Here is a 17,569-nt window from a genome sequence, read left to right as displayed (position 1 = left end):
ATTAAGTTTTACTTTAAAAGAATTTCCATGGTTGCTGAAAGTACAAACATAATTCATAAATGCTCTCCTTTCATTCTTTGTAATTTCATCTTCTACTTAGATCTTAGTTCTCTTGAAGTGTCTACTTTGTTTTTTTTCTTTCCTTAATTTTTCTTTCTTATTATATATCTTTAAATAAATTACAGGCAAGAGGTGATTTAGCCTCTTTATTTTCACTCAAAGAAAAAAAGAAATCACAAATGCTCCATCACATCATTTTGGGGTTTGTTTTCAACAAACTAGTTAATCATGTAACATAAAGTGACTAAGGTGAGCTTTGACGGAACAAACTAGACTATTGGATCAAGCGCACTCTTTTTTTCATGAATTATCCTCACAAAATATCAGCACATTTTCTCTTTTTTTTTTTGCTAGGATGGGTGGATCATATCTGACGAGTATGAATACATCTAATAAAATCGAAAAACAAAATATTTTGGAGTATCGGAGCAACTCTTCATTTTCAACTCACATGGTACTATCGGAGTGACTGGCTACATAAACAGCCATCCAGTCCATAGCCTCATTAATTTTATGAAACGCATGGTTGACATGAAAGGCCCTCCAGCTCCTACCGTATTTTAGCCTTTGCTAACAAACTTCATTGGTGAGAGTTTTATTCATATTTAATTTTTGAATTTTCTTTTTAATAAAAATTCCGTCATATATGATATTTTATTGGATCCGTCCCATGTGATTTTTGTTCCCTTGAGGGGCACGGGCTCTGAGGTCTATTCAGGCGTGTACGATTGAAGGGCGGCCAAAACTAGCGAGGAGAGAACAAATGCCGATGAGGTTCGTATAGGTTCCCAAAGAAACTTGGATCCTTGCGTTAGCAGCGGCGAACGAGTAACTCAAAACCACCGACCGAGCGACATTCCCCCTTTCCTGCTATTCCCCAACCTTTCTCCCCACCTCCCTTCGCGATGCTCTCCACCGATTGCACTCCAGCTTGACGGCAATGGCGGAGAACTCCACCTCCTCCTCTCCTCAGAAGCCCCTCGGCACCCCGAGCGGTGGCGACCCCATCCCCACACCAAACACCCAAAACCCTAATCTCCCCTCCCCCCAGATCACCGCATCCCCTTCCATCAACGACCTCTCCCAGATCTCCTCCCCGCACATCCCCCAACCCCAGCCCCAAATCAACCCCGCCGCCGCCCTAGATTATGCTTCCAAGCAATCCCTGCAGCCCCAATCCCAGCAGCAGCAGCAGCAGCAGCTCCAAGCCCAGCAACAACAGCTTCAGAGCCAGCAACAGAGCCTGATGCCGGGTTCCACGAGCTTCCAGCTCCAGCAGGGCCTCCTGAGATCGGGATCGATGCCGAGGATAAGCCAGCTTCAGCAGCAGTACGGCGCGGCGGTGGCAGCCAGCGCGATGCGGCAGCACACCGGGATGTATGGCGGGCAGATGAACTTTGGCGGGGCGCAGATTCAGCAGCAACAGCAACAACCGCAGCAGCAGCAGATGGCTGCCGGAATGTCGAGGGCCGGGACATTGGGGCAGGCCAGCCAGCTGCCTATGCTGCCCGGACAGAGTGCAGCCCATCTAAATCTGCAGTCCCAGATGCTTGCACAGGTAATCGGTTGCTCTTGCTCCACGTGCGATTCGCTCATATGGAGACGAGATGAGAATTGTTTTTGGAGACAAAATGTTTTTTTTTTTGGAATTCTTAGAATTGTTTTTGTGATGATTGAATGCTTATTTTCATTGCTTTTTTTTTCTTTAATAATATTAAATGAGAATTTGGATTCGTGATGCTTTTTCTATAAGACCCAGTTCTTTGACATGCCAATGCGATGGTTTACTTTATCACTGTTGGTTTATATTGAAGGGAAACAAAAACAAGGTGATTGGAGAGCCCATATTTGCAGCTAGAATAACTTATGGTGAATAGTATTGGAACAAAATAAAACCGAAACTTGTGGAGCTTTTAACGATGTTTCTACTCCATTTTCAGCTAAACAAACCAAGCACAATCCATTTTCAAGGTTTTTACTGCTTGTGGATATGTTTTGCTAAATTAGTAGGTCTGGTATGAAGAGCTATTTAACTTCTTTCTCACTCTAGTTGCAGCCAAGGCAGAAGATGGGATTAGTCCAAGGTACACAGTTTCATCCTGGTAATTCATCAGGGCAGGCGTTGCAAGGAATGCAGGCAATGGGGGTGATGGGTTCACTCGGTTTGAATCCGCAGCTAAGAGCTAATGGGCCTCTCTCATATGGTCAGCAACGTTTTGCGCATGGGCAAATGAGGCAGCAGCAGCTGTCGCAACAAATGGCGCTCACATCTCCTCAGGTGTGCCTTCCAGCTGACAACTTTTTGATGAATCTTGTTGTTGTGGTGAAGCAATTGTTCCATCTGAGAGGACTTATCTTTCCTGTCTTATTTTATAACCCACCTGCATGGATTAATGGAGCAAGTGTAGCTACCTGTGAGAACTGTCAACCTATGCTTCGATTTATGTCCCTATTCATATCATGCAGATGGTTCCATATAACCCACCACCAGCGAAAATGTAACTGTACTGTTGTGTTTTTGTTAGTGCTGATGAAAACAAACTATGATGATCTAATATGGGCTCAAACAATATTCGAAATAATTAATCTGCAAGACTTAATGTACATGGTATACTATGAAGCATGGACACATATAAGGGATGTAGATTATACACCGGTATGACAAATATTGAAAAAGTAGGATAGCTACAAGTACGTTAAGGCCTTGTTTGGGAGAGTTGTTGGCAGTAAAGCTTTTGGAAGTAGAGCTGTTGGAAGTAGAGCTTTTATAAAAAGTTGTTTGCTGTTTAATAACTATATTTCTAACGTGCTGTGGCAATTTAACATGTGCTTGGTAAACAAACTGAGAAAGTACTTTTGTATGACAAAATTACCATAAAGGACATGGCATAGTATTATACAACAGAGCATAATAAAATATAACATATATTAATACATAAATATATGATATAGTATAATATTACTATAATGTAATATAATATTATTATAATATAGTATAACATTGTATACTATAGTGTAATAATTTAATATAATATTAAATTATTTAATATAACATATCAATATATTATGATATAATGTAATATAATATTTTATTTATAGTATAATATAATAATAAATATACAAAATATTATAATTATTAGCGTACATTAATTTTCATAATATAACATAATATTAAATTATTTAACATAACATATTAATGTATTATGATATAATGTAATATAATATTATATTTATAGTATAATATAATAATAGGAAACAAAAATACCTTTTCTTGCACGGAAGAAAGTTTGATTCACGGATAGGGTTCTTTGTTAGGGCTCTAGCAGATTTTTAGGTTTATAAAGTGACAAAGTATGTCATTGTTATATTTTATTATGGATATTTTGGTAAAAAAAAAACAGTTTTCCGACAAAGCTCAAAACAGTTTTTTCGGAAAGCTTCAAAATGGAGTTTTCTTAAAAAGCTGTTTCTAGCTTTATGAAAAAGCTAAAACAGCTTTCCAAAATTTTTACCAAACACTCCTTTTCATCCAAAAATATTTTTGGAGGGCTACAAAGTGCTTTCCGGCCTTCCAAAAGCTCCCCCAAACAGGACGTAAGTCAATGAATATATATGCATTTTATATCCACATGATAGATTCTGAAAAAGCATGTAAAAGACATCCATAAAATTTAGTACACTATCAAAATAGCATAGTCCAGATTTTATATGACATCATCAACTTTTAGAAGCTCATCATTTAGTTATTGTTCAAATCCATAGGCACCAATCTATACTTCGTATTTTGATACTAGTATTGTGCATGTACTTTTGGAGAAAAGGAAGAGAGAATGGCAGGAGAAGGAACAGAAGAGTTATTATGTGCAGAAGTGGAACTCTTCACTTTCTCACTGTCTTAATTATGGGAGCCATAAAATATTTATTTTCTTAGAACTTTCATCGCTACTTTGGAGTTCGTCTTTACATGGCCAACTCATGGAGTTTCAACTATATATAGTTGATTAGCATATACTACAGAACTGGCGATTCGTCATTAGAAGGTTATAATTAAAAGATAAAAAAATTGCCCTCTTATTTTTGGAGATACCAAGAAAGTTTCTTGAGTCTATCCGGGAAGTGTCCTGAGTATTTCTTTTCAATTTTGAAAAATGGGATACTTGACACAAGTATCGGATACACATCTGAGAAGTACACCTGATACAAACAAGGCATATAATATGAAGTATTAGTGCTCCCTAGGTGTTATCTTTTAATTGATTATGAACTATCTAGTCGTCAATCTTAAAATATACATAAGTTAAAGGTACTCAATAAGTATTAGGTGTTCCATGAAAACCTTGCAAATACCATGTCAATTTTGCTTGATTCTTTTGATGCTCTAATGACAATGAAATGGGTGAAATCATTCATGAGTTGTTTCACTTGTCTATTTATCTGTGTATGTATTCCAAATATGACAAATATTGTTGGAGCTTTTCCATTTTGCTTTTTGTCTTCTCTTCATAATCATCACTCTTAGGGATGGATGGCAGTTTTGATCAGAAACCATTTAACTTGACCTAATGGGTTGATGAGTCATGCCAAGTTTGGGGTAGACAAAACCAACCCATTCGCTCATAGTAAATGGCATTTAATATTAATATCATTTTTAATGTTATATTATATATAAGGCAAAACCTATTCTCCTCTCCCTAACAATTTTTCCAAAATCTCCTCTCCTCTATAATCCCTGCTCTACTTTGCCTTCCAATCTCCTTAGTCTCTTCCTCTCCTCTCTAATCCCACCCTTCCCATCACTCCCCTCCTCTCCTTCCTGTCCCACATCTCCTGCTCTCCTCTCATCCTCCTCCTCCTCCTCCACCCGCTTCCTCTTTCCCTTCTTCACATCTCTTCATCATCGTGGTCCGTCGGTCTTACCTTGGTGCAACCCATCAACCCCGCCCATCAACGGTTTGTGATCTGCGAGCATCTCTTTGTCGTGGCTAGTTGCTCTCGCGCCACCAAAGGCTCCATTGCCGTGCTGCCGTCCCTCATCCATCTTCTACTAGAATCCACCGCCATAGCTTGTTCGTCCCACTTGACACTGGTATATTCTTCCCCTTTCCTCGGTTATTCTTATTTTTCAGATCTTATGATCCGTGATGTAGATCTTATGATCGGGATCAAAGTGGCCTTAAATGATCCAAATCTTTCATCCTTGATTTGGGATCAGTTATGATCATAAGATCTAGATTCATAATCATAAGATCCAGATGCATAGTCATATGATCTAGATCCATAATCATAAGATCTAGATCCATAATCATAAGATCTCGATCCATAATCATAAGGTCTAGATCCATAATCATAAGATCTAGATCCATATTATGGATCGCATGATCCTTTAAATTTAAGATCCAAAACTATCATGCTATTTACTCGTTAAATCATATTGGAACTTTATCTTCTATTTGTTTGATTATTTGACTTATGTAGTTACATATTTATTGCTAATATAAGCCTTGAGTATGCAAAATTAGCAAGCCTTTTAAGTTTTCAAACTTTTTAAAGAAAGAAATGTGGAGTTGATGGAGTAAAAGGAAAGAGACTATTTTTCTTATTTTTACAATTATTTGTTAACATATGAATCTTGTTCCGAATTTTTTTTACCTAAAATGGTAGATGCATCGATTGGTATTTAGAATAACTAATACAAGATGTTTGAAAAAAGTACACATTCTATATATGGGCTTATGATGGTGGCAACTAGTCATTTTCTATATATGGCTTTTTATTCTTCATTTACTTTAGTTTTGACTCATTTTTTAAGTCTTATTTTCGTTTATATTTTAAACCTTTTTTAAGAATCGGAAAGGTATCTTATGATCCATTATTCAATCTGATGTAACCCCCCATCCCCTCTATGGTTTATAGCTTGATCTTGTCTTGACGATTCTTCCCAAATTCCTCTGTCTACCCCTTCTAACATCGGTAAAGAGAGGAACCGTGACCTATTGGCAGATTGAGATGGACTATGGTCAGACCAGTTGACCCTTGCTCGTATAAATTAACCCCACTTGAATCCAAACCAACCTGGCCTTCTGCCATTCTTATTGCTTTTTCATTTTCTGTTGCTCTTGCTTCATATCATCCCATAAGAGGCCACCCCCTTTATCATCGTTCTTAAAATATGCACTCCATATATAAGTATGGCGGTTGTCATGCAGACTTCTCCACTTCATCCTCAAAACAGAAGCATGATTGACATTTTAGGCCACCAAACATTTATAATGGCACTTGGAGGCATGGAATGAAGTCAGGGTGAGAGGGGTGGATGGACAATGCGACGCACTTTGGATCACGCTGTTTTAAGTTGATCCCAATCGTAGTCGGGATTGAACAGAATGGGATCCTTTATTGATGTTCAAAATAAATGAGTTACTGAAATAGAATGTTAAAATTATAATATTTCCTAGGCTATGTATAACACTTGAATCTTGGGTTATCTTGTCATTATAAACTGTTCATTAATTACCAGATCCAAATACACAAGTATTATGTGCTATCATCTTCTGTTTAACAGGTCATCAATGTGTTTTTTTTTTTGGTTGCATCAATGTGCATGTTGAGTAACCTGGTTATTGCTCTCTTTAGTTTAATTGTTTGAATTTGCAACTGTTATGGTCTATTGTCTTGTATTCCTTTAAAAGAAGAAGTAATATTTATAACTGAATCAATCTAGCAGAAGCTACCTGGTCAAAGCTTACCGAGGACGCCATCACTTGCAGCAATGAACCCTCAGCTACCTGGTTTAACTCAAAATGGGCAATCAGCATTGATGCAGACTACTCTCTCTCAGCAGCAGCAATGGTTGAAGCAAATGCAGCCATCAATGGGTGCACCAGTTTCTCCTTCTTATCACCTTCAACAACAACAGAGGCAGCAACAGGCCTTCTTGCCGCAACAATTGCCTTCATCTCAGCTGCATCAAAAATCCATGGGCCTGACTCAACAGCAAATCTCTCAACTAGCACAACAGCAGCCGCAGCTGGGCACTCAGCAGCAGCAGCAGCAGCAGCTACAGCAGTTGCAGCAGCAGCAGCAATCTCCAAGGATGCCAGGGCCTGCACTCCAAAAGTCTTTAAGTATGACTGGATCACAACCAGAAACACCTGCATCTGCCACAACTATGACTGGTGGTAGTTCAAGTCAAGGAATGGAAGCAACTAATCAACTTCTTGGAAAGAGAAGGATCCAGGATTTAGTTTCACAGGTACATCTTATTGATGGTTTAGCTATCTAATTTTGTAAAGTTCTTTTCTGTATTGATGACAGATCAAGGAGTTAAGTGCCTCTTGCATATCACTGCTACAGAATGTGTCATGCTGGGAAAAAAAAGAAAAAGATAGCTCAAAAGTCACTTTTTTTTAGTACAAGCTAAAAGATAATAGGTGTCATGCCAAGCCGGTGCCTGCTGCTGCTACTGTGCTGACAATGACCAACAAATGCTGACACTTAAAACCATCTGGGAGATGGTATTTCTGGATCATCATGTTGCAAACCTTTTTTTGACTATTAATGATTAAGTCATTGAAGCATAGTATCAGCAAATGGTGTAGATAGATTATATTTAATGAGCATTTAAAAGATGAGGATGGTAAAATTGATGGATGGTGAAATTAGGAAGGACAGAGCTTATTACTGATATATGAGATGAAATTAGTTTTAAGTGATGGGTGACTGAATGTTTACAATCATGTGCAATGAAGCAAATAATGCATGCCTGTCTAAATACATCCACAGGCAATAACTCTTTTTCTTGTTTTCTGTCAAAGCATCTTTCTTAAATTATCCCTTTAAATGCTTCAGGCTTTCATGCAATATTTGTTAAATTTATTGTATTTATCATAGTTTATTTGTTATCATTTTACTGACGAGCGACTTCATGATTGTGTTGTATTATTATCAGGCAGTCTTTTTCTCGTAGTTTCTTTTTTTTGAGTATGCATCTTAAAATGCTTTTGGCTTTTATGTATTGTATGTTGAATTTATTTACTTTGTACTGTTTATTTAATATCCTTGCAGGTGGATCCCCAATGTAAGCTGGATCCTGAAGTTGAAGACCTCCTTTTGGAGATGGCTGATGACTTCATTAATTCAGTAATGCACATAATTGTTTTCTTTTTTATTTTTTTCCTTCCGCATAATACTGTATACAACCATGTTCTTGTCATTGACAGTGAAATTTAATCAAACTCCCAATCTTCTATTTTCCTTCTTGTTCTGAGCAATAGGTAACCCATTGCATTAGGAGGGCTTGTTTAGTTCTGAGGTATCCATCCAAACTGTGCCATAGTTTCTAGGTAGATTGTTTGATATCTACAAGTTTGGAACTTATAATTGACTAAAATTCAACTCTAGTCAGTATCAAAAGTTCACTTAGTCTAAAGAATGCCATAAATATCAACTTTGTTTAGTGCATTCTCTTCTTTATTGCTGTCATGGCCTGCTGATCTTTATAGGTTATTTCAATACTTAGTAGTATGTACGGTGATCTTACTCTCTAGGCACATCTAGCTAAATGCTTCCAAACTGTTGGATTTTATAGTTTACGCAAGGATTTATTTGACTTTGCAGTACTTTTGGAGCTATTGTCTTTATATCATGCTTGCACAGGAAATCCTAAATGTTTTACTTGGCTGACCTTATTTTAACATAGAACAAATTAATCTATTATAAATTTATGCTAGGAACTGGAATACTTCATCCATGTTGATGTTGTGAACTAAGCTAAGCCACAATTATTTTCAAATTGAATCTAGGTTATCAAATTGCTGTCATCAAAATTTTAGTGATTCCTTCTTCTCTCAAGTAATTTTAAGCTTCACCATTCAAAATTTATAGACACGATAACCAAAAAATAATATGCACATGCATATTAAATCCATAAATACTTGGGTTAAACATGGGATCGATGTCACTATACTGTGTGTACCGTCCCCTGTGGGCATATCGTACCATATCAATACCGAATCGAGATTCTGTATGGGGGCAAACCAAGACTTGGTATGGGGGTATACCAAGTCTTGGTACGGAGGTGTATCAAGTCTCGATGCACTGAACTGATCCTCATACCAGGCATACTGATACTATACGTGCATGGTATTGGTTTTGTTGAAATTGCTATTGAATGCAAAACTAGAAACAAGTATATAAACTAGCTGGCATTGTCAGTTCTCAAATAAGCAACCGGCTTACAACTCAGTCTATATAGTAACTGCTTTTCATACGTATATTCTATGTTCCCTTGTCATTGTTTATGGTGGTTTTACTTGTCAAGTTGTGTCATTGGTTTTGTGTTTGCCTAGTGGATCATGCTTGTGGTGGGTTATTGGTTGGTGCTGCAGCATCCACATTTTGTTGGGGACCAGTGTAGTTGTTTGGTCATACAATTCATGAGCAATGGTAAATTTAATATCTATACATGTGATTTTTTTTTTTCTGTCTGTGGAAACTAGTTATCCACAGGAACTGGTTTCATTCCTTTTCGCAGGAAAATTTTACAGTTTTTTTTTTGTTAATCCTTCTGTATTTTACATTTTGAAAATTTACCACTAATATCGAGTGACACTGAAGGGCCTTAGTGATGATTTGTATGTAACCTGAATGCTACAGTCTCCCATGCCTAAACTGAAGTAAGCTAATGGTATTTCTTACATACAATGTTTTCAGAGTCATGATCAAACAGGACTGGCACAAGAAAGAAAACTAAAGAATGTACAGCAGACACCAGATCTACAAGGAAAATATTTAGATCCTTCAGCCAAAATTTGCAATATAGAAGAGGAGATCTCGTTAGATAGTTTCACTAAAATCACATACATTTTCACTATAACTAGATACTAGCCATTTTTTCTTATCGCATGTCATTGCTTCATTTCCAAAGATTAATCAGTCATCTTCTATCTAGTTGTGACTGGGTGATACTCATTATATTTGAGTACACTTTGTGCTTATATGTATATGGTTGCGTCTCTGCCATTTCTGTCAGAAAGCTGTTTTGCTTGGAGAATGTTGTTTTACAGATTTACTGAAACTAATGTTAACTTTGGATGCTCTGACTTGGTCAAGGCTTGGCTTCATCAATCTAGTCAGAAATAGCTATAGTATATGTAGAATAAGCACTGTCCTTTAATAGTTTGGCTAACTTTCAAGTTGGGTCACCTGTTGTAGTCTTGTTTTTTAGCACATTGAAAAAGTTATCTTGCACACGCATTTGTGCATGCTTTAGAATTCATGCTATCCTTATTCGTAATCTTTTGTTGCTGTTGCTTGTTGGGTTACCATGCAATTTTGCTGTCCCTGTTATATGTTCTTTCATTCGTATGCATAATGTTATGTGGTATGTTTTCTTGCATCTTGTGCCTGTAAATCATTTGGTCTGGGAACAAGTCCCAGTTATTGGTCATATTTTGTCATCAATAATCTTATTTGCAGCTACTGATTTAATGTCAGAGTTAGCTCTTGATGATTTTGAATGCATGCAGGTTACCACATTTGCATGCAGTCTTGCAAAGCATCGTAAGTCTTCAACATTAGAGGCCAAGGATGTATTGCTACACCTAGGTTTGCAGCTCATTCAATAGCACTTCTATCCATTTGGTTTGCTTATGTATAATAAATATTGAACACAAATATTAACAGGTGATTTGTGCTTTTGTTTTTGTTCTTTAAAGAAACCTTTCTATATGTTTAATCTTTGCTTGTTCATATAAAATTTCAAATGCTGATGATAGCAAATTCTTCTTGATTAGTTGCATTTTATATTTAAGTGATCATTGACTGTTCGATGTTTGGTATCAACTCCATAAATTCCAAATGCAATAGGGAAAATTATTGCTTCCCCATTTGCTTGTGTCTAATAGGAGACTTTTAAATGAAGAATTTAAAACATGCATTTGCTATAAATTTGCTGTTTCAATTTCTATAGTATAATTGATGAATGATCTTATGCAGAGAAAAACTGGAACTTGACCATTCCTGGTTATTCAAAGGAGGAGCAGAATCAGCAAGGAAAATCTGTAAGAAATGTTCCTTAACTTTTTTAGTTTTTGTTATTTTTTATTCAAAGATTTGCAGTACAAACATACCTATGCCTTCTTAGTCTGCTTCAGACTCTAAGCCTTTGTGTCTGGAATATAAACAGCACCAAAATGTGTTTGGTCATAGGGAACTTATTAGTCTAGAAGCATTGTAAATTTTATTTGTTGACTTGTGCAGCTAGATTAGCTTGTCGCTACCCTTTTGTGGTCATTATAAAAATAAGGTTTCTGGAAGAAATGTTTGATGATCAATGCTTGATGATGTTTGGTTTGCTTATCTCGTCTCTGTTTTGGTGTGATATGCTGCTGATTTTTCATCATATGATATTACTCAAATAGCATGACAATAAAAAGAACAAATCATATGTCTAAAGGAACCGAAAGAGTGGATGCTTGCATGTGTTGTATTGTTGCTTTCTTGATCTCCACTTTCCGCCCAATCTTCTTTCTTGGTGCATAATTGGTCGAAAATGTGTTGATTCACTATGTTTGCAAATCTTACAAAATCTGTGTCAACACTCCTGCTGTCTTCATTACCATAAAACTGCTTAACTGTGACATGACATAATTTAGTTAGACAGCTTCTCTGAACCATACTCCTTTGTATACTTGAGCCAAATAGAAATTTGAATTTTTGAATAAGGCTGGAATCCACTCATTTTATTATAGGATGTGAAGTTAGTATCCATCTTTATTCTATCAGTAGAGGAGTTCTGAGTTGGTCTGATTCATAAATTGTTCAATTAAATCACTGATAAGGTAAGGCTGGCAATTGGGAGAGAAGCCTTGCACTATTAATTTTAAAGAGTAGTTTGATGTACAATAACATACCTCACTCTATGGAAGAGAGGTATTAAGCCATTATTGCTTCATTTGTGGAAGGGATACGGAATAAACATTTGTACAAGTAACAGGGATCGTATGAAACCAATTTGGTGTACTGCCAAGAAATTGAGCATGAGTGCTTTGCCCTTTGTAGGTAAATTGATTGACAGACTCGGAGAAAGTAAATGCAGAATGTGATACTGGGTCCATTTTTGAGGCATCTGTTATAAGCCAGAGTCAAAAACAACAGCAATCCCATGAGAAGTTCTCCAGAGAATCAGGGCCAAAGATTTGTTTGACTAATATGAAGAATGCAGGAAGCTGCTTTGGTGATGTAATATGTGCATGCACATGGCTGCATTTGTTCATGTGTATGCATGTTTATTTTGATGTTGCATTGAGTGGTATAACTATAATGTGAGGTGGAAGCAACCTTAAAATAGATGCATCAGCGAGAAAGGATTAGAAGAACCTCGGCAAGTTGAAAGATTGGACATGAAAATGCAGCTCTTGTTGACTACTGTGGTGCTTTTATGTCCTCTATAGTTCTAATATTAACAATTGCTTGAAATGATTTACCATGAAAGAGGGAGCAACCTTAAATGATATATATCAGCGAGAAAGATTTTAAAAAAAACTCCTCAGGGTGAATTTTGACATGAAGGTGCAGCTTGACAGCGGTTTAATTATTGTTGCAAACAAATAATTCTTTTGATGAGTATCCAACAAGAGAAACTTATGAAAGTGAGAAAGTTGGGTACTGGATATTGAGCATGATTCATATGTATGCTCTAAGTGTAAATGTTTATCTGTGTGTTGCATTACTAGTTCTCGTGCCATTTGAATGAAAGCACCATGCAGACATACTGGCACTGCCCATTTTTATCCTTTGTATCTTGAGTCCTTTGTTTTCCTCCTCTTCTTCTAACTGCAATTTTATTGCTTCTCTGATTTGTTTTTTCCCTTCTAAATCTTTAAAACCTTAAATTTTGATCTGATGTTTGTAAGTATATCTTCAAAGCACTAGATCATTTGTGGACACTCTTTCTTTTTCTCCGAGGATTCCACAAATCATGATGCATTTCTGTAACTATTGCAGGTATCTGTTGATGTTCACAAGAAACGTCTGGAAACGGTATTCCTACCTATTACTTTTTGGTTTTGTCTCAACATGATTATGATTTACTTCTGTTGATACACAGTACCATTTACATGCACAAGATAGAAGTACTGATGGGGATAGAAATTTACATCAGGTCCGGTCATTGATGGAGTCCCAGCTGTCAGAAAGAGATGTAAGTGTTGCCAAAGGTACAACAAAACAGGTTGCAAGCGATTCAGCTAGTGATCATCCAATAAAAGCTTCACCTAGTTCAGAGCACTTATCCACTTCGGCAATTGGCTCGCAGATGCTGCACAAAGTACACCAGTTTTAGCTGTTCTTATTGCACTTATATGCTCTCCACCTCCATTGCTTTTTGCTACCCAGACCAGCTATGTAAATATGTTCAGTAGGTTTCGATCCATGTCTCTTTGATGACTGTTTTATGTTGTGAGCCTGGGCTATTGAGCAGGCGTGACCATTGGGCTCAATCATGCAAGGCTTGGAATAAGATTTTTGCTTCAGTAGGTACTGGAATAAAGCTGCTTCATATGTGTTCAGCTTATTTATTTGATCAGCTTTATGTCATAGATGCTTCAAATAATCAAGATAGAAAAAGTATGTTTAGCCTCTTTTTTTTTTTTGTGAATAGCCATGTATAAATCTTATATTTAGCCAGATAACGGGAGAATAGCAAGAGCCCGTTATGTTGGAACGCTTGAGCGAATTATGTCCATTTTGAGATAAAAACTTGAGCACTTAAATCTCAATGACAGCAAGCTGTACTGGTTGTTCAAAAACAGACAGTTCAGTGCATTATTTCAGGTTCTGGATAGCAAATTCAGTGCTCCATGCTTTCACTTGGATAGGATGTTGGTGATATTCCTCCTTTATTAGCGACTGAAGCACAGATTTGGGGGACACAGTGATTCAGTGTGCTCAGCAGGGTAAGTGTATTTAGATATCGCAGGGTTGTTACTGTGCATATGGAAACTCACAATATGAGCACTCTCCTTACCTTGCAGCATGATGTCTGTCTTATTTTCACTTTAGAAAAGAGATGTTCATGGGTCAAAGATTGTGCTGCAGCCTTTCAGCATCAGGCAGAGGTTGGAGGGCTGGCAGATACACTCTCTATCTATGATGGGCAGGATCACTTTGGTCCGGTCAGTTCTCTTTTCGATTCCTATATACTTACTTTCCAATTCTTTCATTCCAGTGTCGGTTTTGAGGTCCATTGAGCAGCTTCTTAGAAATTTCATATGGGAAAGGCATGGAGGCAGAGGTGGCATCCACTTGTTAGCATGGGAGGTGGTGTGTCAGCCCATCAGGTTTGGGGGTCTGGGTGTGCAGTCTTTGTTGGAGAGGCGAGAGATGTTAGCAGCCCGACATGCCGCGAGATTTGTTCTGGAGCTTAACAGTATGTGGTCCTCGTTGATGAGGGCGAAGTATGGGGTGTTGCTGACTGGTGTGAGAGCCACTCGCTACCACTCTCTGGTGTGGAGGGAGATGTGTGCCAGAGCTATGTTGGTCCTTCTGGAGATTAGATGGGCTATTGGTGACGGTCGCTCTATCGATGTTTTGGAGGACTGCTGGGTGACTGTACAGCCGCTCGGCCGTCTGTCAACCTTGGTGGACTCGGGACGATTGGCGGGCCACACGGTTAGTGACATGATGATTTCAGAGGAGGGCCGATGGAGGGAGGAGCTGATTCGGGAGGTCTTTGGGGAGCACTTGGCGGAGATGGTTCTGGCCCTCCCGGTGCCGACTCGAGGGGAGCCTGACAGGTTAGTGTGGGTGCCGACGGGGCGGTCGCAGATGTGCGCGAGGGATCTACAGGCTCTGTTCAGTGGGGAGCAAGCTCGGCAGATAGAGGGAGGGTGGATTTGGAGGATGTGGATCCATCCGCGGGTGGCGCTCTTCTTTTGGAAGGTGGCCTAGGGCTGCCTTCCAACCAGGAGCGTGCTAGTCCGGCGGGGCATGCGGATCTCGCAGTGCTGCGAGGTGTGCACGGTCAGTGAGGAGACTATTGGGCACATTCTTCTGCAGTGTCCCAGGGCTAGGGAGATATGGAGGAGGTCACTAGTCCCTCTTTTCCTGTCGGCGATGTCGGTACAGGATTTGCTGCAGTTGTTGAGAGACTCATTCCGGCGGCCTAGTTCTGTGGAGATAGGGGTTCTTAGAGCATATCTGGCCTACCACATCTGGTTGGACAGGAATGCGGGCTTGTTTGAGGGCAGGGAGTCCTCGCCGAGATTGGTGGTGGTTAGAGCAGTGCTTCTGGCTGGAGAGGTGATCTCATGCGCTGCTATGTGTTCTCTTGGGACGGCCGGGGACATTTGGGGTACTCGCGTCGCTGTTACAACGCCCAGGTTTGCTTTTGTTTTTTGGGTGCCCACACCTCCTGGTTTTCTTAAGGTGAATTTTGATGGCAGTGTGGCGGCAGATGGGAGGTCTGGAGGGGTTGGTTTTGTGATCAGAGACCATCGTGGTAGCTTGGTTGCAGCAGAGGGTCGTCATACGCCAGGTTTTACCGTAGTTGGGGCAGAGCTTCGAGCTGCCTGGGAGGGGATTTCCTATACGAGACGGGTGCTCGGTGCCGAGCGGATGTATATCGAGGGAGATTCATCGACGGTGATCGAGTGGATACGGAGTGCAGACCGGTATGGGGACGGCCATCCACTTATACGCGATACTCGCAGGTTGGTTGTTGAGCTAAGCGAGCATCAGGTTGCGCATGCTTTTCGGGAGGCGAACAGGGCTGCAGACTGGGTTGCCTCCTATATTGCACGATATTCCGGGGAGTTCTTGTGGACGTCCATAGTAGAGCTTCCGTCCCCTTTGTACTCTTTACTTGTTTTTGACTTGGCAGGATGTACTCACGTTAGAGCTATATGAATTGTCGTTTTCTCCAAAAAAAAAAGAAAAGAAAAGAAAAGAAAAGAAAAGAAGAAGAAGAAGAAAAGAAGGAGGCTTTATCCAGGATGCTTGTATTATTAATTGAGGATTCAGTCTCTTTTTGAGTGGTTTGCGTTTGTGGCGATACATTGTTGTGGAATATGAGCAGTTCTGTTTGCATCCCATTAGCATATACCGGGTATGTTTCTGGCAATCAATAATGGTTCCCAGTCACAAGTATCTGAGTCAGATGACGTCTCCCATGAGGGAGTTAACAGTTCTCCACAATCTGTTAGCGACTATGCTTAAGGGCCTCTATCCGAGGCCAATCCTCACATGAATGCAGTTTTTGGATTTGCTTGTGACTCCTGGCACAATATTTGGATATCCAGAAGTAAGAACTGCAGCTGGGAAGATTGGAACCATGCCCGTTCGTTTGCAATCATCTGTCTCAATTTATGCAAAACTTCCTAAATGCTATTGGGTATATAGAGATCAAAGACAGGATGTTATATGATAATCTGATATGGAGGGTAAGCTTTAATCTGATATGACGGACATGCAGCAGGCTTTATCATTCATAGAATAATGAGCAAGGCCTAATTTAAAAAAAATGTGGACCTCACATTTGCAATCCTTTCCGTATGCCACATTAATGCATGATTCACTGTCATGTTGTGCCTTCTTTTCTGAGAATCTTGCAATGTTTTAGGTAAACTATATACCTAAATCTAATATGAGATTGCTCATATACTTGCAAAATAGTTTTATACAGCACTACTCGTCTCACTTGATTCATCAGTTCTTTTGAATCAATTTATAGTAATAAACTATTGAATATAAATATTTTTGACAATGGAAAGGAATCATGTTATGTGTTTTTTAACAAAAAAGTTTATATTATCCGACGTGGCCTGAAATCCCACTGCAACTCACTTTTTTTTTTTTTTAATAAAAAGCCGGGCCAACTAGCCAAGTAGGCCTACCGTTGATGCATTAAGAAAGATGAGGTCACCGGGGTGCTTTTTAACCAACGAAGCTGTCCTTCATGTTCGGAAAGGCAAGAGAGCGTCCGGACCCGAAGGGAGGAGAGAAAAACTAGCAGCAGAGCCCGGCCATCGTCTTTCTCTTAAACTAGGGCAAAAACCAGGTCCGTAGCTTTATCTTTTCACTCTCTCGCATCGATTGCATCTTCTTGGGGATCACAGCTTGAATCTCATTTGTTTTTGAGCATAGGGCATTTTCCATCATCAAGGCAGCATGCTTGAGGAAGGTGACAAAAACATGGTTGCGTTATTTAAGGACAAGTTTTTACTAGTTCATAATTTATTAGAAACCTTATTATTTAGACTACAGGAAAAGAGGAAGAAGTTCTCCGCATTCTGTCCATATTCTGCCCACTCATGTCCACATAGTAGCCACTAAAACTACTGTGCATGTTCGGCTGCTGGCAATGAATTGTCCCTTCCCATGATATCTTAATCATGCACCTGGAATCGCTAGTTTATTTTTCCTATTATTTAGATCACCATAAATTATGCTCCGTGATGATCAATAAATAAGAATTCTGTTCCCACCATGCTCTCCAAATTTTTGTTATTGA

General features: G+C 39.0%; 1 protein-coding gene across 2 annotated transcripts; it reads left to right on the top strand.

Moving 5' to 3' along the window:
* Positions 1-761: 761 nt before the first annotated feature.
* LOC103704133 (transcription initiation factor TFIID subunit 12b) lies at positions 762-13,700 on the top strand. Of its 2 annotated transcripts, none has more exons than XM_008787310.4 (8): positions 762-1,618; positions 2,117-2,338; positions 6,785-7,312; positions 8,125-8,199; positions 10,587-10,665; positions 11,056-11,120; positions 13,066-13,101; positions 13,223-13,700. In XM_008787310.4, exons 1-8 carry the CDS (start codon positions 1,001-1,003, stop codon positions 13,400-13,402), a joined length of 1,803 nt encoding a protein of 600 aa, XP_008785532.2. In that variant the 5' UTR covers positions 762-1,000; the 3' UTR covers positions 13,403-13,700. The 2 variants fall into 2 exon arrangements, with proteins under 2 accessions (XP_008785532.2, XP_008785531.2); XM_008787309.4 differs by having other exon boundaries at positions 2,111-2,338.
* The last annotated feature ends 3,869 nt before the right edge of the window (positions 13,701-17,569 follow it).

This window comes from Phoenix dactylifera, chromosome 3 (genome assembly GCF_009389715.1).
Source record: "Phoenix dactylifera cultivar Barhee BC4 chromosome 3, palm_55x_up_171113_PBpolish2nd_filt_p, whole genome shotgun sequence".
Taxonomy (NCBI): Eukaryota; Viridiplantae; Streptophyta; class Magnoliopsida; order Arecales; family Arecaceae; genus Phoenix; species Phoenix dactylifera.
This window is presented reverse-complemented; position numbering and strand designations above follow the sequence as displayed.

Coding starts and splice junctions, on each gene's coding strand:
- LOC103704133 (XM_008787309.4), top strand. CDS start 1,001: ATGGCGGAGAACTCCACCTCCTCCTCTCCTCAGAAGCCCCTCGGCACC. Junction 2,339..6,784: donor TGGCGCTCACATCTCCTCAG/GTGTGCCTTCCA, acceptor TCAATCTAGCAG/AAGCTACCTGGTCAAAGCTT. Junction 8,200..10,586: donor CTGATGACTTCATTAATTCA/GTAATGCACATA, acceptor GAATGCATGCAG/GTTACCACATTTGCATGCAG.